The sequence below is a fragment of the Plectrocnemia conspersa genome, unplaced genomic scaffold, assembly GCF_051122295.1.
Source record: "Plectrocnemia conspersa isolate PC_06_02 unplaced genomic scaffold, ASM5112229v1 ptg000001l, whole genome shotgun sequence".
In the NCBI taxonomy this organism is placed as follows: Eukaryota; Metazoa; Arthropoda; class Insecta; order Trichoptera; family Polycentropodidae; genus Plectrocnemia; species Plectrocnemia conspersa.
The window spans coordinates 2,359,728-2,376,895 of record NW_028277165.1 but is presented as its reverse complement, the minus strand read 5'-3'; the positions used below and the strand labels follow the sequence as shown (position 1 = coordinate 2,376,895).

Genomic DNA, 17,168 nt, shown 5'->3' with positions numbered 1-17,168 from the left:
AAGTTTTAAAAAATCAAGTAGAGCATCATCGCATTTTGGTCAAACACCAATTCGTCAACTACCAGTAGAAAAAAATATTTGTTGTATTCTTTTTGGACAAAAATCTGGTCAAGTTGAATGAGAAATTGCCGTTTTACTCAAAAAATGTTGTGACTGTTACTGCACGAGTGGTAGCTACATCCTCCTGAAATCAAATATATTCTCCTCTTCCTGTAGTTGTGATTATTTTGTAACGGCGTAGACCACTATTGACTATTGAAGGAAATACATTTTGCGTTATTGACTAATATATACTATCTTTGCATTCAAGAGACTTGTCAATGATGTATTTTTCTGAAATGTGTGTCTGTAGGTCTAAATCAGTGGTTCTTAACAGGTGCTCCGCAAAATAACGGCTCATCTACATTCTCGCCGAGAACATACGAGAAACGCCGAGAATGAGAGAGTGACACGCTTCATTATTCTTGCAGCGTTCTCGTTCTCGCTTTCGTTCGTTTTTAGATTGGTGTCGGTATTTTGTGCCGAAGACAATGGGTTCTCTCACTCTCTTTCTAATTACATTCTGGGATTCCCTTCAATCAATTAGCTAAATGATGATTTTGCTAAGTGTATTATTTCCGTTATAACAAAACATTTTATTTATTGGAGGAAAAGATTTAATATTACTTTCTTTCCCTAAATATATAAAATGATGACTGGATACAAAGCCCCTTTGCTATGATTGCTACATCGAGCTATGAATTTTCATACTAAGAAGAAAAACAATTGGTTACCCTATGAACGGATCGTCTGATCGGATTTTCTGAGATTGCTCCAGAGGACTTTGGACTTTTGTCCAAGACAAATACCCAGTTCTCTCCATATTGACACTGTGTGAGCTCGGTTTATTGAATTTTATTGAATTCCGCGATGATATTTTTAAAGCTTTTTCAGAAAAAAAATCCTGACCCTTGTTTTTTTAGAGCCCGGGGCGCTGAACGTTCTCGGACCGGCACTATATTAAAAGTTTTAAGATTTATTCACGCGGGGACTGCTTATAGATTTACTATAACGTGTCCAAATAAATACACTGTAGGATAATTTTTGCTTTATTTTATTTTTCAATAGTGACTCTTTGTTGTATACTTTATTTAAATTTAATATTGAAACTCTTTAGTTTAAACTCTCATTAATTTTCACGCGCCCATGCTATATCGCTGTGTCAGAGAATTCGGTTGAGTATATCCCTTTTTCTCTTGCACGGATTAGCTTGTATAAGTGCATGTGACAGAGTAAGAGAGCTAGGGAAAGGTGCCTCACGCTCTAACTCGCTCTGACGCACGCATCAGACGGGGTTTCAATCGTGCGTCAGTATTTGTTTGCCTGTCGTCGGAAGAGCTACGTCGAAGCGCAGAATATTCCTGCGCTTTTCAATTATTTTTCGACCTAACAAGTATATTTCATTTTTATGGATATGTTTCATATTATTTATTTTATAATATTATTATTTTTATTGTTTATTTAAGAAGAAAAGTAAAATTGTGTTTTACTGCGAACGTTTGAGAAGCCGCGCGGGTGTGACGTGTCATCTTCACCTTACTGTTTGATGTTTTGAATTAATGACTTCAACAATTGCATCTACACATTCTTAATGCTAAATTGTCATCTATTGTCAAAAATTTCTCAGAAAATTAACAATTGGAGCTTGTAAAGTTTCTTCCTCATTAAAATTTATTGTACTTAATTAAGCGTGTTCCAGATAACCGAAGTAAATTACAATTAGTTTCTTTATTTGGTTTCTGTTCCTTGGGATTTGGTCCAAATAACCGGCTGTCCCAATAAACCAGTGGCCAAATCGACTGTAGTAAAAAACTCAATAAATTTAAAACATTTATTTAATTATCAAAATATGAAAGTATCACTTTTTCTCATACGTCATGGTGGCCAACGGTAAATGCATGCAAATACAAATTCCAAATACAGAGGGGATTTGAAACAGAATTTCGTTAGTCAGTGAGCGCATCTAAGGAATTGGTGGAAGAATATTTGCTTTTAGTTTAAACGATGGTTTTGCTCGAAAAATACAGTAAATATTCCGGATAAAACATATCTTCTCTGTACACGATGACAGACATAGGGTTAATTTTGCCGTAATCGACAGAATTTCCTATGGAAGCGGGCGGTTCACTTTGACATCTGTCGCAAACGATGACTGAAGATACTACCACGCACTTCCATTTGCCTATGATCTGTCCTTTGCGACATTCGTAGTTCGAAATCTTATTGAACTTGACGAATCCGAACCTTTGAATGGTGTCGAGGAAACTGCACTCAGCTAGCTGTCGCGGATTCATTTTGAAGGCGCGGTACAGCAGCTTCTGACTCACGCCTGCTTTGCCGTGGAGCAGCTCGTGCTCCTTATCGCGAAGCATTTTCATTGCTCTCAAGTGCGGATTGTTAATCTTTTGCACTTTATGCACATGAAAATGCTTCTGCGTCGACTTCATGAATTGCTCTTTGACGATGTTGAACTCTGACGAATCGCAATCGATTATCAAATGCGAAGGCGTGAGAGATGTGATGGAGTAAGTTAAATTCTTTGGAATGTTCTTTATTACATCAGCAGACGACAGTCCCTTATCTAGCCCGTTTATCTGACGTAGCATATCAACTTTCTTATCATTCAACTTATCTATTTCTTCTGATGCAGCACGATTTATAACTCTAAGCTCTTCGAGCTGCTTTGATGATTCCGTTTTATTTTTTTGTAATTCGTCAAGCTCTAGTGATAATATATCCTTCATTTTCATCAAATCGGCGATCTTAGCACGTAAATTGTTATAGTCGATTGTTTCCGATTCTTTATGTTTGCTTAATGCATCAATTTCTCGTGATATATTACACTTCACTCTCATCAAATCTGCGATATTAGTGCGTAAATTGATATAGTTCATTTTGTCTGATTCTTTTTGTTTGTTTAATGCATCAATCTCTTTCAATATGTTATCTTTTTCAAGGTAAAGTAGGCTCGGCTCTAATGGTGAATTTTTTGTGTCACTTAGGTATTCAATCCTTTTTTGCATTATGTTGTTCTTTGTCTGCAATTCAGTGATATTTTTTGCAAACTTTTCTTGTTCTTGCTTAGCAAGGAATACGCTGTTCTGTTTATAATTCTCGAATATCATTTTTTCCAAAGCTAATTCGTTCTTAGTAGCATTGGCTTGAATAAGTTGGTTTTTTACACTGAGTACCTCGTGGTTTTTAACGAATAACTCTTGCCGTGTCGACTGCAAAGATGTTTCTAAATCTGTAATCCTTTCCATTTCCCTATTTATTTGCTCGGCGGTAGGTCTTCTGTGGAACGAAAATTCAACATATTATTAACTAATTATAAGTAAATAAAAATTCGGATGACAAACAAACTTATTTGAGAGCCAAAAAGTAAAAAAACATATTTAATAAGAAACACATAAGATCTTACGTTAAAAAGTTTATTTGGCCATACAAAGGATTTTTAAAACATAAACACGTATATTAGTTTATTTGCCGCGTAACGAAAGCTTTATGGATTTTTCGAAATATTATTTTAATTATTAATTTATTATATATAATACAAACTTAAATAAAGCTCTCATTTCAAGCTTTTTATATTTCCGTAAAATAACTAACATGATAAGAATGTTGGTTAATAATAATGTAAGCTCAAAATCAATAGTTACATAGTTAAAAATAATTACTACATTATTGAATATAACAAAAATATCGGCACGTGATTCAGCAAAGATAAATATTGACGCCATTTGGCAGCTGATTTAATATGGAGACTGATTATAATGATAGGAGAATAATATTTTGGCAAACGGGAAGATTTAAAAAAAATATGTATACCTTTGATCGTTGTCCATTTTAAAACAGACGTCGCGTCGTATGATTTAAGATTGTCAAGATATTTCCAATCGATTTGTTTGATAGTATTAATGCTTCGATATTGATATGAAAAGCCTCAGATTGCACTAAGTGTTGCCAGATTCGTAAAAGATAAATATAAATAACGATTAGATTATCAGCGCTTGCGCTTTTTAACTCCAAATAAACACACCTATCTGTCTTTTAAACATCTTTCAGATATTAATAAGTTCTTATCCAGGTACACCCAATTGGTGAACGCATTATGGTTTAACCGTCAATGTTATTGTTGGAGATTTTCCCCGCTGTAATGCATTGGGCATTTCAGATTTTTTCAGGGGAAAAAAATAGCTATTGGTAATAAAATCGTGCCGTTGCAGTGGATACGCTCGATTATTTAGCATTCATATTAAGACTTTTTATAACAATATTACGTCTTACAATAAATGAGAATCGAATGAAGCACAGCAAAAACGAATTTTGACTAATAAAAGAACGCAATTAAACAATTATCACTTCTCAGAAGTCAAAAATCCACGTCAAAAGCAATAAAATCGTACCGTCGCTCGTTACCAAGCGTTCCAACCGCGACGGCGCCGACACGATTTTATTGCTTTTGACGTGGATTTTTGACTTCCGAGAAGTAATAATTATTTTTGCACCCTCCTATTGCCCAAAATTTGGTTTGAATATACTTTGACCAAAACTCTCATATCAAAGGTCCGCGGTAAAATCGGTAATGATAGTGTAATATTTTATCTGTATGCGAGATGTGACGACTGTCTGTACTTCTTCTTCAACTTATTTTCTCCTAAAAAATGAGTTGGCTTAGTTTGTATTTTGTTCTATAATTATAGGTTAGATTTGGGTTTGAACAGTTAATGGACGTTTCGCAACTGTCCAATTGAGATTCATAGACATCTTAGAGCAGCATATAATTTCATTAGCGCTTATCAGTTAAATTATATTTTCGCTAGTAAAAATATATCTACTGGTCAAAATATATTTGAACTTCATAAGTGAAAATATAACTTTACCGAAAAATACGCATTCACTGTAGCATTTATACATCGCACGTAAATAAGTAATGACTAGTTTACTATATGTAATAGTAAATGTATATATTATTACGTATGGAAAATTTGAAATCATATAATTTTACTAGCACCTGCCAGATAAATGATATTTTCACTGGTAAATGTATTCCGATATGACAAATTTAAAAATAAATATTTTCGGGATAGGTTCAAGACTGTTTTTTTAGGGATAACCTGAGAGTTTTTGGATTAGAATCAAGGACGTTATTTCAGTTGTTTTGATCGGGTCTTGACAATTGACGAGTAAGCAGCAAAACAACCCTAATGATTGTTTTAACTTAAAAAAACGACAATCTCACTTTAAACTTTTGGCTGAGGTAAATAATCAAGTTATTTATTTATTTTTAATAAATGAAGATTCTAATAAGTTTATGTGTGGCTCTATAATTTGCGTTTCTTCATTTTTATCCACTTCCGAGTTGCCAGTTACAAACCGTTGACTCCTCTTTTCTTTATACTGACAATACTAATACATACATTACGCTGAGTAATTATCTATACGTCACCGATTCGCATACTTTCATTTTGGCGTATTAATACTTACTTGTATGTATTGTTTGCATCTGATTGACTTAAGATTTAAAAAATGCCTGATCATCTATCATTGATCTGTCAATTTTACAAATAAAACGTTAGTATATGTGTATAAATTTATATCAGTGTATAGGACCTAGAAAAAGTGCTGGCCGATTTTTAGCGGTGGTATATAAAGTATTTATTTTTTAAGCAATTTTGTTATGACAACAATTTTAATTAAAATGAAAATTATTAATCTTTTATTTAAAATGTAAGCGATTTTCTATGTCGATTGTAAAATTTCGATGTTATATTCCAGTGTTAAAAAGCAATGTTGTAATTTGATAGATATTTTTAACAATGGCAACATTTCATATTTGAAACGCTGTCATAGATGGTCATGTGGGTAAGCTGTCAAAAATGTATCGCCATATATATTCTAATCATTGGACTGACAGAGAAAAAATTTCTCTGCTAGCTGCCTTACATAAATACGGACACACCGACATAGAAAACATTAAAAAGAGATTACCGAAGAAGTCTCACGACGACATCATTCGAAGGCTAAAATTGTATAAAGACGACGCAAAAAATAAATTCCAAGAAACTGATAATCAATCAAAAAAGTTCAAGAAGACTAATCGTGTAAAGAGAAGTTTATGGCCCAACTATTTTACATTGACCGAGTGGCTTCATGCGATAACGGAGGGTTGCTCTACCATTCCGCTCAACTCGCAGCTTCCGAACGCCCTGAGGATCATCGCTTATTTGGAAGATCATCCGAATCCAAAGGAATTAAACAACGTGGACCTTAAATCGTTGTATTTGCTAGTGGCGAATACCATCGAAAATAAGCCCCCAGTACCAATCAATAAAGAGACGCAAGAGTATCTCATACATACGTTTTTATCCTTGAATAAGAAAGCTACTGAGGGAATGTGGAAGGAAGAAACAACTTTCTTACAAAATATCACCAGGGTGTTCCCGAATATCAAACCTGTAACAGTCGAGACAACCACTCCGACGTCGGAAGCGCTAGGCAGACTTTTATCTTCGATCGTATATAACCCATTAGAAATCCCAGAACGATTATTACATAATGTACCAGAAACGATCAACTTGGAACACCAAAAGAATTGATTTATTTTTCTTGTTAAATTATGTATAATATAATATGATATTAAAATAAGAGTATTACAAAGTGTGATATTTTGTTTTATTTTTTATTATTCATTCAGCCAACCGATAAATCTCTTCAGCATATTCATCGCCACTCTCACGACTCTCGTCCAAAAGCCTGACTCTTCCTCTTGAGGTTCCGAATCGCTGCCTTGTTTTTGAGAAACGTCTTCCAAATCCATATCCATCAGCTCTGTTTGACGCGCTTGTCGAATAGCAACGTTTGTCGCATGAGGCATGTTAGAGATATTCTCTTTGTAAATTCATAGTATATTAACATATTTTAAAAATAACTATCTCATATTATTCTTACCAACGTTTTCAAGCGAACGTGATTTCCGAGCTAATTCTGTAAGAGCACCCTGTAAAAATGTTTATATAAAATTTAGAACCGGAGTACTCTGAGAGATTTCAGGTTTTTTAAACAAAGGTAAACAATGAATAATTTGTGCATACTTCTAGCTGTATCATTAATTTTTCCCTAAAAGGTCATGTTTTTAAAATATTTTTATTTATTGTTATTGCTATCAAAAATATTAGTAAAACTTTAAAATAATCATAAAATGTCACTACTTCTATAATAATTGACAGAAATTATCGAAAAAAAAACTGACAAATAATTTACCTTATATTCTATTTGACAGTAATTAACTGTGATTATCGATCGTGTTATGTACATTTTAATATTTTTTATGTATTATAAGTGTATTAAAATTGTGGCCAGTATATTTATTACAAATTATTTTTCTCATCGTATGAATGTTGAAAATGCAGTGCAATAATTAATTATTCGTAAAGACATCTAGTTTTTTCTTTAGAGTTTAATATATTAGCTTGGTGTTTTTTTAATAATTCTAAATAAAATATATTTGGTTTCATGATGTACGAACGTATGGGTTAATAGCTTACTTCCACTTATTGCACTTGACCTACACCTGGAACTTCTCCCACTGCCCATGCAGTGTGTCCTGAGTTACTTTTCTGCCGAAGATTATGCTCATTTACTTTATAAGTTAAAGAAATGGTAAAAGTACACTTGATTACTATTCGATCGTTTTATTACAAATTTCATTTTATGCCTCGGTTTGCGCGATATTTATCACGTAAATCGAGGTATGAGTGTTTAAATTTATAAAAAATTTGCCATAAAGATATAATAATACAATTTATATGTAATATTACGCGCTGAATTAAATATTTTTGTAGTGTGCGAATTAACGGGGAATTATTTTAGAGATATGTGCATTTAAATAAATACTTTGCTCCATGAAACAAATTGTTTCATGGAGCATTTGTAAATCTTCGGATCTTTTCTTTGGAAAAGGATTTGTTGCAGAGTTATTTATGTGTTCACTGTTATGACCTAATCTGTCCAACCGTAATGCACGAACAATTATTTATATATTGTCCTCTTTTTTATATTGTAAAGGCATGCTGCTTCGTAAATTTTAGAATATTACAAATGACTACAAAAATCGTGCTCTGTATATTTTTTATTTAATTATTATTTTTGTTATCGTGTGAATATAGAAAGTGCGGGGCTATAATTAGTTTTTCGCTAAGACACCAAGATTTTTCTCTGATTTTGTTCAGCAGTTATAATATTACTTTACGACAACTTTATCAGAGATGGAATGACACAATTATATAAAATAATAGATTTGAAATCAATATGTAACTTATTTAATATTGTATTGTATCTTTATATTAATTTATAATTAAACTTCGAAAAAATATTCGTACTATACTTCGTCGATAGTAAACTATTGAAACCAGCGCATAACTACAAAATATTTTAGGCAAAAAAATGATCAAATTGAATGTAACAAATATTTAAATTATGATATTATGTGTTGATGCAAATATTGTCTGAGTATATAGTATATAATATTAACAACACGATTATTATCATTCCGAAAGTTCACAAATAAATAAAAATAATTTATTTATATAATGAGACACAAAGCGCGAATTTAAAACGCTTTTAGTGTAATGATCACTAACATCTGATATATGCAAATCGAGCAATGTTATTCTTATGACAAAAACAGTATTGTTATGGTAATGAGAAATTTAACATTTTTTCAATGAATTTTTCAACGACACGGAACTGTAATTTGATTATTATTGCGAACTAGAGCTATATTTTTGCATATTCCACAAATGATCCATTCCAAGTTTTTAGTTGTATTTTTTTTAAACAATAAAATATGCTTAATAATTTAAATATCCATTGAGAAATAAAGTTAGAGTGCTAATAATTATGTGCATAAATTGTAAAAATAATATAAATTAACTGAGATTATTCTATATTTATTACCCCATGTGAAAAGCAGTAATCTAATGGTTAATATAAATATGTTACTCTAAGATTATTAATATAATAATTATTATTTATTTCACTTGTAACTAAATTCATGCATTCCACACACATTTAGGTGATATTTGTATTAATTATTCATTTCAATATGTTAAATAAATGAGTAATAAGATTATTATTTAAAATTTATCATTTGGTTTGAAGTAAGCACTAGATATATATCTTTAATTTTTATCACACACTTCAAAAGAAAGTATTTTTCTCCCAAAAAATTAAACTTACATCAGCTATATTCGCAAAAATCAACAAACCGACCAAAACGGCCATTTGCAACACGATACACACACAATGCTTCATTTTGCGAACTTGAACTCCAAACGACTAATGCTGCCGCCGTGTACCGCATTCTTTTATACCTTAGCCAAACATCATCACGTACGATCACTTTTATTACACGGCGATATATCGCCGTCATTACATAATTACAAACCACGTAAATACCATGCACGTACAATCGTTGACCTTGAATATATGACAATCAAAAGGCAAATGTTACGGATGGACGAACGCTATGTTTAGGATTCACGGAAATTTTCAAATTTGCGCTGAATTGTGTGCGAAAAAAAAATACATAATGAAACAGTATGAAAAATAAAATTTATTGACAATGGTAATCTAATAACAATCCATAGCGTTAATATCAGATTTGGGCACCGGTCCGAGGATGTCGTCGAAAAGAGAATTAATGTCTGTTGACATGTGTTCCGTCCATTTCCTTTTGTCGTCTATTATCTTCCTGAAGTTCTTCTCTTTGACTATCCTAATAAAAGCCGTCGGTTCTACGAACATGTTACTTTTATTCTCAAACTTCTCTTTCATCAAATCAGCGTCCGAACTACCCATATCTTTATTCTCACTATTAAAAACGCCGACTAACAGATTAACGTCCTTGGAATTGACAATAGACTCGATCACGACATCGGAGTTTTGTCCGTTATCCATTGTTATTTCGTTTGGTTCGCTGCGGACGTCAGCTTTATTCCTATAAATACCGATTTTGGCGATTTCTTCATTGTTCTTCAAAAAATTCTCGTCAAACACTGGCCGCTTCAAAATTTTATCATCTTCAACGGTATCCAAATCTGTCAAATTATACTTTTCTAACAACTGTAATATTTCATTAATGATCTCCAAAGCTTTCTCCATAACGTCCAACTCGGACTCGTCATCCATGCACGACAGCAAGACTCCGAAACATCCTCTAAGAGCCAATTCGTTCAAGAACTTCTTCAATCGACGCTTAATCTCAACATCGTTCAAATGCACTATCTTTCTGTTCTCTTTTGAAAACGTAACAGGCGGAAACGTTCCATCGATCATACCCTGATGCGATATCTGATTCACTATGACTTTCTTCCAGAACTCTAATGCAGCTAATTGAACTTCCCAATGCAAATCCTCAACAGCGGAGTGGAACATTGTAATAAAAACGCTATCTAGAGAAGACGCCAAAAATTTTTGATATTCATAAATATTGACCATCACGTATGCGGCTTCTTTTCGCACCAATCCTTCAGATTCGTTGTATAGAATATTAATCATTTTACTCTGAAATAAATATAAATATGAAATAAATATATATTAAAGTATAGAACAAAGTATAATAATTACCCGTAAATCTAAAAACTGTAAGTGATTCTCCCAAATTACTTTGATGCGGACCATTACGCAAAGACACCTTAAAGCTGAAGCCCGAACGTAAGATTCAGAGTCTTCTATCGCTAGAGTAACGACTAATCCTGGTAAGTTATTATCCGTAATTTGATCTTGGAATGCAGGAAATTCTGTAAATGAATTCGGTTATGGGTAATTAGTTTTAGACCAGCTAAGGTCAAACGCGTCTTTTTTAAAATAAAATTGAATGTCTTCAAAATGTAATTAGCAATAAAAAAAACGACTAAACACTATCGTAACAAAATATAGGATATACTCTAAAAGATTATAAATCAGCACAAAATTTTACATTTCTATTAAGCTACATTATCTTCCTGGAAAAGAATGTTGTTTAATAAATAATATAATCCATACAATGACAACAAGCGTCCAGTATCCGCGCGCCCACTAGCTGTGGTACCTCACAACAGTGAAAGACCAATAGCTAGTTATACTATTTATTATTATTTTTACATATGGCAATTATATATTAAGTGATATTTTTGTCGATAATAAAAGTTTGGTAAACAACTTTCGAACGAACTCAATAAATTGAGTTAATTAAAATATTTAATATTTCACACGAAATTTAAATTCTTGCACTGGTGTGATAATCAGAAATCTCGATTAAATTAGTATCCGTGTAATATAAAAATATTGAGTATTGAGATGTGCAGATTGTAAGTAAAGCTCAATCTAAATTATTACACGTGCTTATCAGTCGCGAACACACATTACATAAAAATCTAGCGTCAACATACTCCCCACCACGAAAATTATTTTTTTATTGAGGGGCTAATGTAGCAATGTAATGTAATATACAACTTACTGAATTCAGCTATATCAGCGGCTACGTATAAGAGTTCCATTGCTGAATCACGGATGTCCCAGCATTGATCGTGCAATTTTCCATAGATTATTTTCCCTATTTCTTCAATCACAGATCCATCTGATGTATTCACTAACAATGCTAAATTCGGCGATAAAAACTTCTTTATTGTTAATTGAGCGAGTTTGAACGCTTGCAGAGTAAGCTAGAAAGAAAATATTATACATCTATCAGTATAACTGAAGTAAGCAACGATTGTACGAGAGATGGTCCAAATTAGTTTGACATTTTAAAAACAGATAGTCTCATAAATGAATGGCTAAAGTTAAGAGCATGGATAATATGTACAATAACTATATGGCATTTAGTGCAATATTGTTTGCATACTCATCGTCATTGCTATTTTATTTTAAAAAATGGAATTTCCTAGAATAATCTGTCGAAGAATTTGCTTTGTAATTATACTCTATTTGTTTTCACAATAAGGTGCTAATAATTCATTGGAATCTTACCGAAAGACCACAAATGATAGTAAGAGAATCGGATATCCTTAATTTTCATAAAAAAATCTACTAAATTCTTGTTGGGACTAAATTATTATATAATGAGATTTTTTTTGTTTTCTAAATCTTTCTAATTTAATGTCCCGCAGATATAAATAGTAATTCAATAAAAAGTAATGTGAAGGATACAATTTAACTGGTCAGAATATTTTAAGCCGCTCATTGTTTAATATTAAATTCTCACCTTAGTTTCTAGATTGCTGGTTTTGATTATTCTCGTACAAAAGCTATAAACGCAAAGCACCTCAACAGTGTCCTGCCATGGAATGTCAAACTCTTCAATATAAATATAAATAGCGTCCAACAGCGCCGAGACCAATTGTGACGTCTCACAGCTGTTTATTCCGATGACGACATAGTTTTTAACATCGTCTACATTCGGAACGAACTCTTGTAACCTATAGTAGAAGGATTGAAAAATGATTACGGCTTGCGATTTCGTGATGTACTTCTTTAAAGCTATCGTGTATTGTATCGCCTTTATCGACGCCGTCAGATCACTACGGTCTTTGATAAAGTCTCGGTACATGTAGACCGTCCTGGTGGTGTGCTCGCATCCGATCGACACCAATTTGTCTATGTACAAGTTGGCGAATTCGTTGGTGCCTACCCTGAGGGTACACAGCATCGGCAGCGCGCTCAATATTACCACTTGATTCGTGAAATCGATGGTTCCTTTCTCGTCTTCGACCATCGTCGTTATTTTATGGTAGTTTCGAATCTTACTTATGTATATTAAGCAGTAATTTGTGACTCTAAGGTAGTTCTCGATATCGCCTTTGGCGATCAGAGCTCTTATCAAGTTATTATGTGCTAGGCACATTTCTACGACGTCACTCTGAGTGAACTCATCGTTTGCTTTCTTATTTAAACACACTTTTACAAAGCGAACAAGCAGCGTCAGTTTCGATATCGTTCCCAGCAACATAGATTTGCGACACAAATAAAAGACATTTTGCAATTTTTCTTCTATATTGAGACTATTCAAACTCTGTATGACCGTGTTCGACGATCCGAAATGTTCAACGTTTTCTAAAATACTTATGGTAAGGTTCATCGTCGGCGATAGCTTATTATCCATGATAATATTCTCTTCGTCGTCGAATATATTACTAGCCGGTAAATAATCAATCAACGGTTTTAATATTGCCGATACAACAGAGCTACATTGATCGTCGAATTTATAATCGTTCAACTTCCACACAAAAGAAGTGATAAAATCCATCGCTATTCTTGAAAAATATATCGTTTGATTTTTATAATAGTACTTGATAACGTCCTCCCAAATATTATTCTCCAGCAAGAACTTTACTCCGGATATGTGATCCGTCATTGTGTGAAATATTTCCAATATATTGTGCTTCATTGACGGATCTTCCTGAGCCAGATTACAATGTGTTAGCAAATTTTTGTATACGTCTTTTTGTGATAATTGTATGAATATTTCTTCTTTTTTAGTGGCTAAGGCTGTTAATCTGAGTGTGAAGAGCTTGATGGATTTGTTGGTATCTTTGAGTATGCCGTTCCATTCAGTAGTCGAATAAATGATCCAGTCTAATATTGGAGGAAGTTTGATTATGTCAATACCTGAAAAATAATAATAATTATTAGAAAGGAATGTTATGTAAATTAATATGTCAAGAAATTAATAAGCACAATCACTTTATCTAACAATGGTTTACTCTGCTGATAACCCAAACATAATTACAGATTTTTCAAAAGAGATCACTAGTTTTTCTACAGGAGCAATGTGCTTTGATAGCCCTTACAGCTTCTACTGTTTATTGCACAAAGTAGGCTAGCGTTTATCAATGGTGTCTAAATGAAAGTAAACAGGTGACTCGTGAGTTAGATTAGACGTCTCTAACGGAGTCTGAAAGAAACTTCGTAAAATGCTCAGGGAAGTTATAAAAAAAATAAAAATAAAGTATCATCTATCCCGAAAATATCTTTAAAAATACAGTAGACCCTCTAATAACACGGTAAATTGTGGACGTTACTTTATGTGTGAGCGAGCCAAAAGGAGGATTTATACGTACGTATTGAAAAAAATTGTATGAGTATTTTCTAATCCCCTTAAGAGCCAATATTTGTCAGCAAAAAAATGGAAACCATTTGAGAAAAGTCATATTTCATACTTAGATGAATTATATTTTCTTGATAATTTAAAAAAAGTCATAGTTATTTTTAACCCTTCAGTCTTATTTGGGCCATCCTTTGTATACACTTACATAATAATCATTATTTATTTACGTGCGATGTATAACTGTTAGAGAATGTGTATTTTTAGTCACGTTATATTTTTACTTGTGAATTCCGAATACACTTTTACTATACTTTATTTGTGTTAAAACAGTCAGTTCAATTCATCATTATTCATAATTGAAAGATTGGCAAGTTTGGTTTTATGTCCCTACTATTGGTTCCAGGCGTGTACCGTGAGATACTTTCCCTTTCGCTCTCTCGCGTGTTAAGTGACGATAGTGAGTGAGAGATAAGGGCATGCGGACGCACGTAATGCACCCCCTTATCTCTCACTCACTATCGTCACTTAACACGGGAGCAAGCGAAAGGGAAAGTATCTAACCATACGCGCCTGATTAGCTCTAAAGCACACAATACGGATATACATTTGATATACTTATCATTACTCTTATTATTTATATTTTGAACAAATTTAGAGAAATTAAAATCTTTACTATATTTTTTATATTTATCAATCAATCATAAACCCAAATTTGCGATCTCTTCTCAATTATGAATAATGATGAAATGAATAGCTCTCGAACTGACTGTGTTTATGCAAATAGAATATAGTAGATATATATTTCTACTAGCAAAAATATAATTTAACTGATAGGCACTAGTGAAATCATATGCTGCTCTAAAATATCTATGAAACTCGATTTGACAGTTGCGAAACGTCCATTTGTTGTTCTAATCCAAACCTAACCTAATGAAAGTTTTAAGCTAATTATAGTTTTAGAATTTTCATTCCAAAATATAAACTAAGATAGCTGCATCATAGTTTGTCTGCACTTCGATATTATATTAAGCTTAATAAATATGATTAGCTATTCTTACTAATATTACTACGGACTTCAGATATGAGAGTATCGGTCAAAAAATATTCAAACCGAATTTTGATTAATAGAAGGGCGCAAAAACAATTATCACTTCTCAGAAGTCAAAAATTCACATCAAAAGCAATAAAATCGTGTCGGCGTCGTGGCAGTGGGAACGCTCGGTAACGGGTTTTTTTTTGCTTTTGACATGGACTTTTGATTTTGATTTGAGAAGTGATAATTGTTTTTTGCGCTCTTCTATTGGTCAAACTTCGGTTTAGATGTGCTTCATTCGATTCTCACTTATTGTAAGTCATAATATTGTTATAAAAAATCTTAATAAGAATGCTAGATAACCGAGCGTTTCCACTGCGACGGCAAGATTTTATTGCTTTTGATGTGGACTAAACAGGGACCCGCTTGAATTTGGCTAGAAAAATGCATGTCATTTAATTATTGAATTAGAAATATAAAAAAAAAACTGCCCAACTTTTGTGTTGTAGACTCGTAAAAGTGAGCAACAGTAAATAGTGATATAACATAAAAGACACGAAGTGAGAATTTTCACATCCCCTATACGTAAGAAATGATTTTTCTTTATGCATTTACTACGTTTTATAAGATTATTTGCAGAAGTATGTCTAGCAGAGTAAATGAGTAATGTCTCTAATCAACGGTAAACATGCCAAGACCTGTTCGCACGCAAATTAAATTTCAGTGAGGAAAATCATATAACTTTGTCAACATCACGCTATAATTACAGTAGAATTTGCTTTGCCGGTATGAGCAACAACACTAATAAATGATTCAAAGATGCATGTTCGATTGAATGAGGAAAGTGAGGTTAAGGTACTCGCCATCTTTGGTTTTCTTGTTGATCAGCTCGACGAGGGGTTCGAGGGAGGCTCGCACGGTGGTCGGTCCGTGCACCGCCAGGCCTCCGAGCCTGGCGCGCAGAACCGCCTCCACAAAGGACGAATCCATGGTCAACTGACAGATGTTGCCAGCCCTCGCTTGTGTTTACCGCACCGGCTGATTGCGCATCGCACTTTATGGCAGCACATAACACCGACGTTTCAAACCTGCAAATCAAAACTTTTACTACCTAATTAAATGGGGAGTCCAACTTCAAAACTCGCCAAGTAAATAAGCTATTCTCTAATTTAAACATTTTATTTTTCAAATAAAAAGTAGCCTAAATATAAAGCACAGAATCTTTTACAAATATATAAAATATCTATAATGAAAATACAATAATTAAACAGATTTTTTTTGCCAAACTGTTTAATTTCTAAAAAAATTATAAAAAAATAATATTACTAAATTCCATTTAACTTGTAAAACAATGTATTATATTTTATTGAAATTAAAAATGTAGCTTCTTTATGACTTTTCGCATACATACATTGTCAAATACGTATTTTAAAACCAATGTTTCTAAATTTATGGGTTGCATAATTAGATGATATAATGAAAACAAACTTGTAAAAAAAATAACATTTCACCACATGACACACAGACAATTCACCACAACGACAATTAAATACACGACATTTCGGCTTTTATTTGTCGTTATGATTTTTTAATTTAGTAATTTATTTTGAATGTTATATAAACATTAAAAAAGTATGTAAAAAAATAATTTTATTGTATTCGCAGGGACTGAGTCATCGGAAATTAGTAAACACATTAATTGTTCTTGACACACTGGCCAAAATGCTTTGAAATGTTTCAACGAATGCGAATCTTACAAATCAAAGCCAAAAACTGGAAGAAAACGAAAAACAAATGCTCAGGGAGATTGAATCTTGGTTCGTGAGTCCCTTAAAAAGCGTCCTCAAAGCTGGCTGCTACAGTCTTTACAAGCGGATGTCCATCCATTTCTTATACGACCTTTAGTATAGTAACCCCTATTTCGACAACGAGTCATAATGCGCGGATATACACGTCCACGGGAATATTGGTGTACATATGTTTTATGCGTTAAAACGTCCGCGGAGA

At 32.9% G+C, this 17,168-nt stretch overlaps 2 protein-coding genes and 1 long non-coding RNA gene across 4 annotated transcripts; 1 reads left to right on the top strand and 2 right to left on the bottom strand.

The window, feature by feature from the left end:
* The first annotated feature begins 5,863 nt into the window (after nucleotides 1–5,863).
* LOC148238408 (uncharacterized) lies at nucleotides 5,864–6,705 on the top strand. Its single transcript, XR_015812097.1, has 2 exons — nucleotides 5,864–5,904; nucleotides 5,977–6,705. It is a non-coding gene; the product is annotated as an uncharacterized LOC148238408 (long non-coding RNA).
* On the bottom strand, nucleotides 6,618–9,431 carry LOC148238407 (uncharacterized). The gene is made up of 3 exons (XM_088202796.1): nucleotides 9,280–9,431; nucleotides 6,991–7,039; nucleotides 6,618–6,930 (listed from the first exon to the last, which is right to left on the bottom strand). The coding sequence occupies exons 1-3, from the start codon at nucleotides 9,352–9,354 to the stop codon at nucleotides 6,725–6,727; spliced, it is 330 nt and encodes a 109-aa protein (XP_088058922.1). The 5' UTR covers nucleotides 9,355–9,431; the 3' UTR covers nucleotides 6,618–6,724.
* Nucleotides 9,432–9,632: 201 nt separating this feature from the next.
* On the bottom strand, nucleotides 9,633–16,159 carry LOC148238406 (integrator complex assembly factor Brat1). 2 transcript variants are annotated; one of them, XM_088202402.1, is made up of 5 exons: nucleotides 15,355–16,159; nucleotides 12,287–14,518; nucleotides 11,540–11,744; nucleotides 10,669–10,841; nucleotides 9,633–10,605 (listed from the first exon to the last, which is right to left on the bottom strand). In XM_088202402.1, the coding sequence occupies exons 2-5, from the start codon at nucleotides 13,466–13,468 to the stop codon at nucleotides 9,673–9,675; spliced, it is 2,493 nt and encodes an 830-aa protein (XP_088058528.1). In that variant the 5' UTR covers nucleotides 13,469–14,518; nucleotides 15,355–16,159; the 3' UTR covers nucleotides 9,633–9,672. The 2 variants fall into 2 exon arrangements, with proteins under 2 accessions (XP_088058528.1, XP_088058520.1); XM_088202394.1 differs by having other exon boundaries at nucleotides 12,287–13,689; nucleotides 16,025–16,159.
* Nucleotides 16,160–17,168: the final 1,009 nt, after the last annotated feature.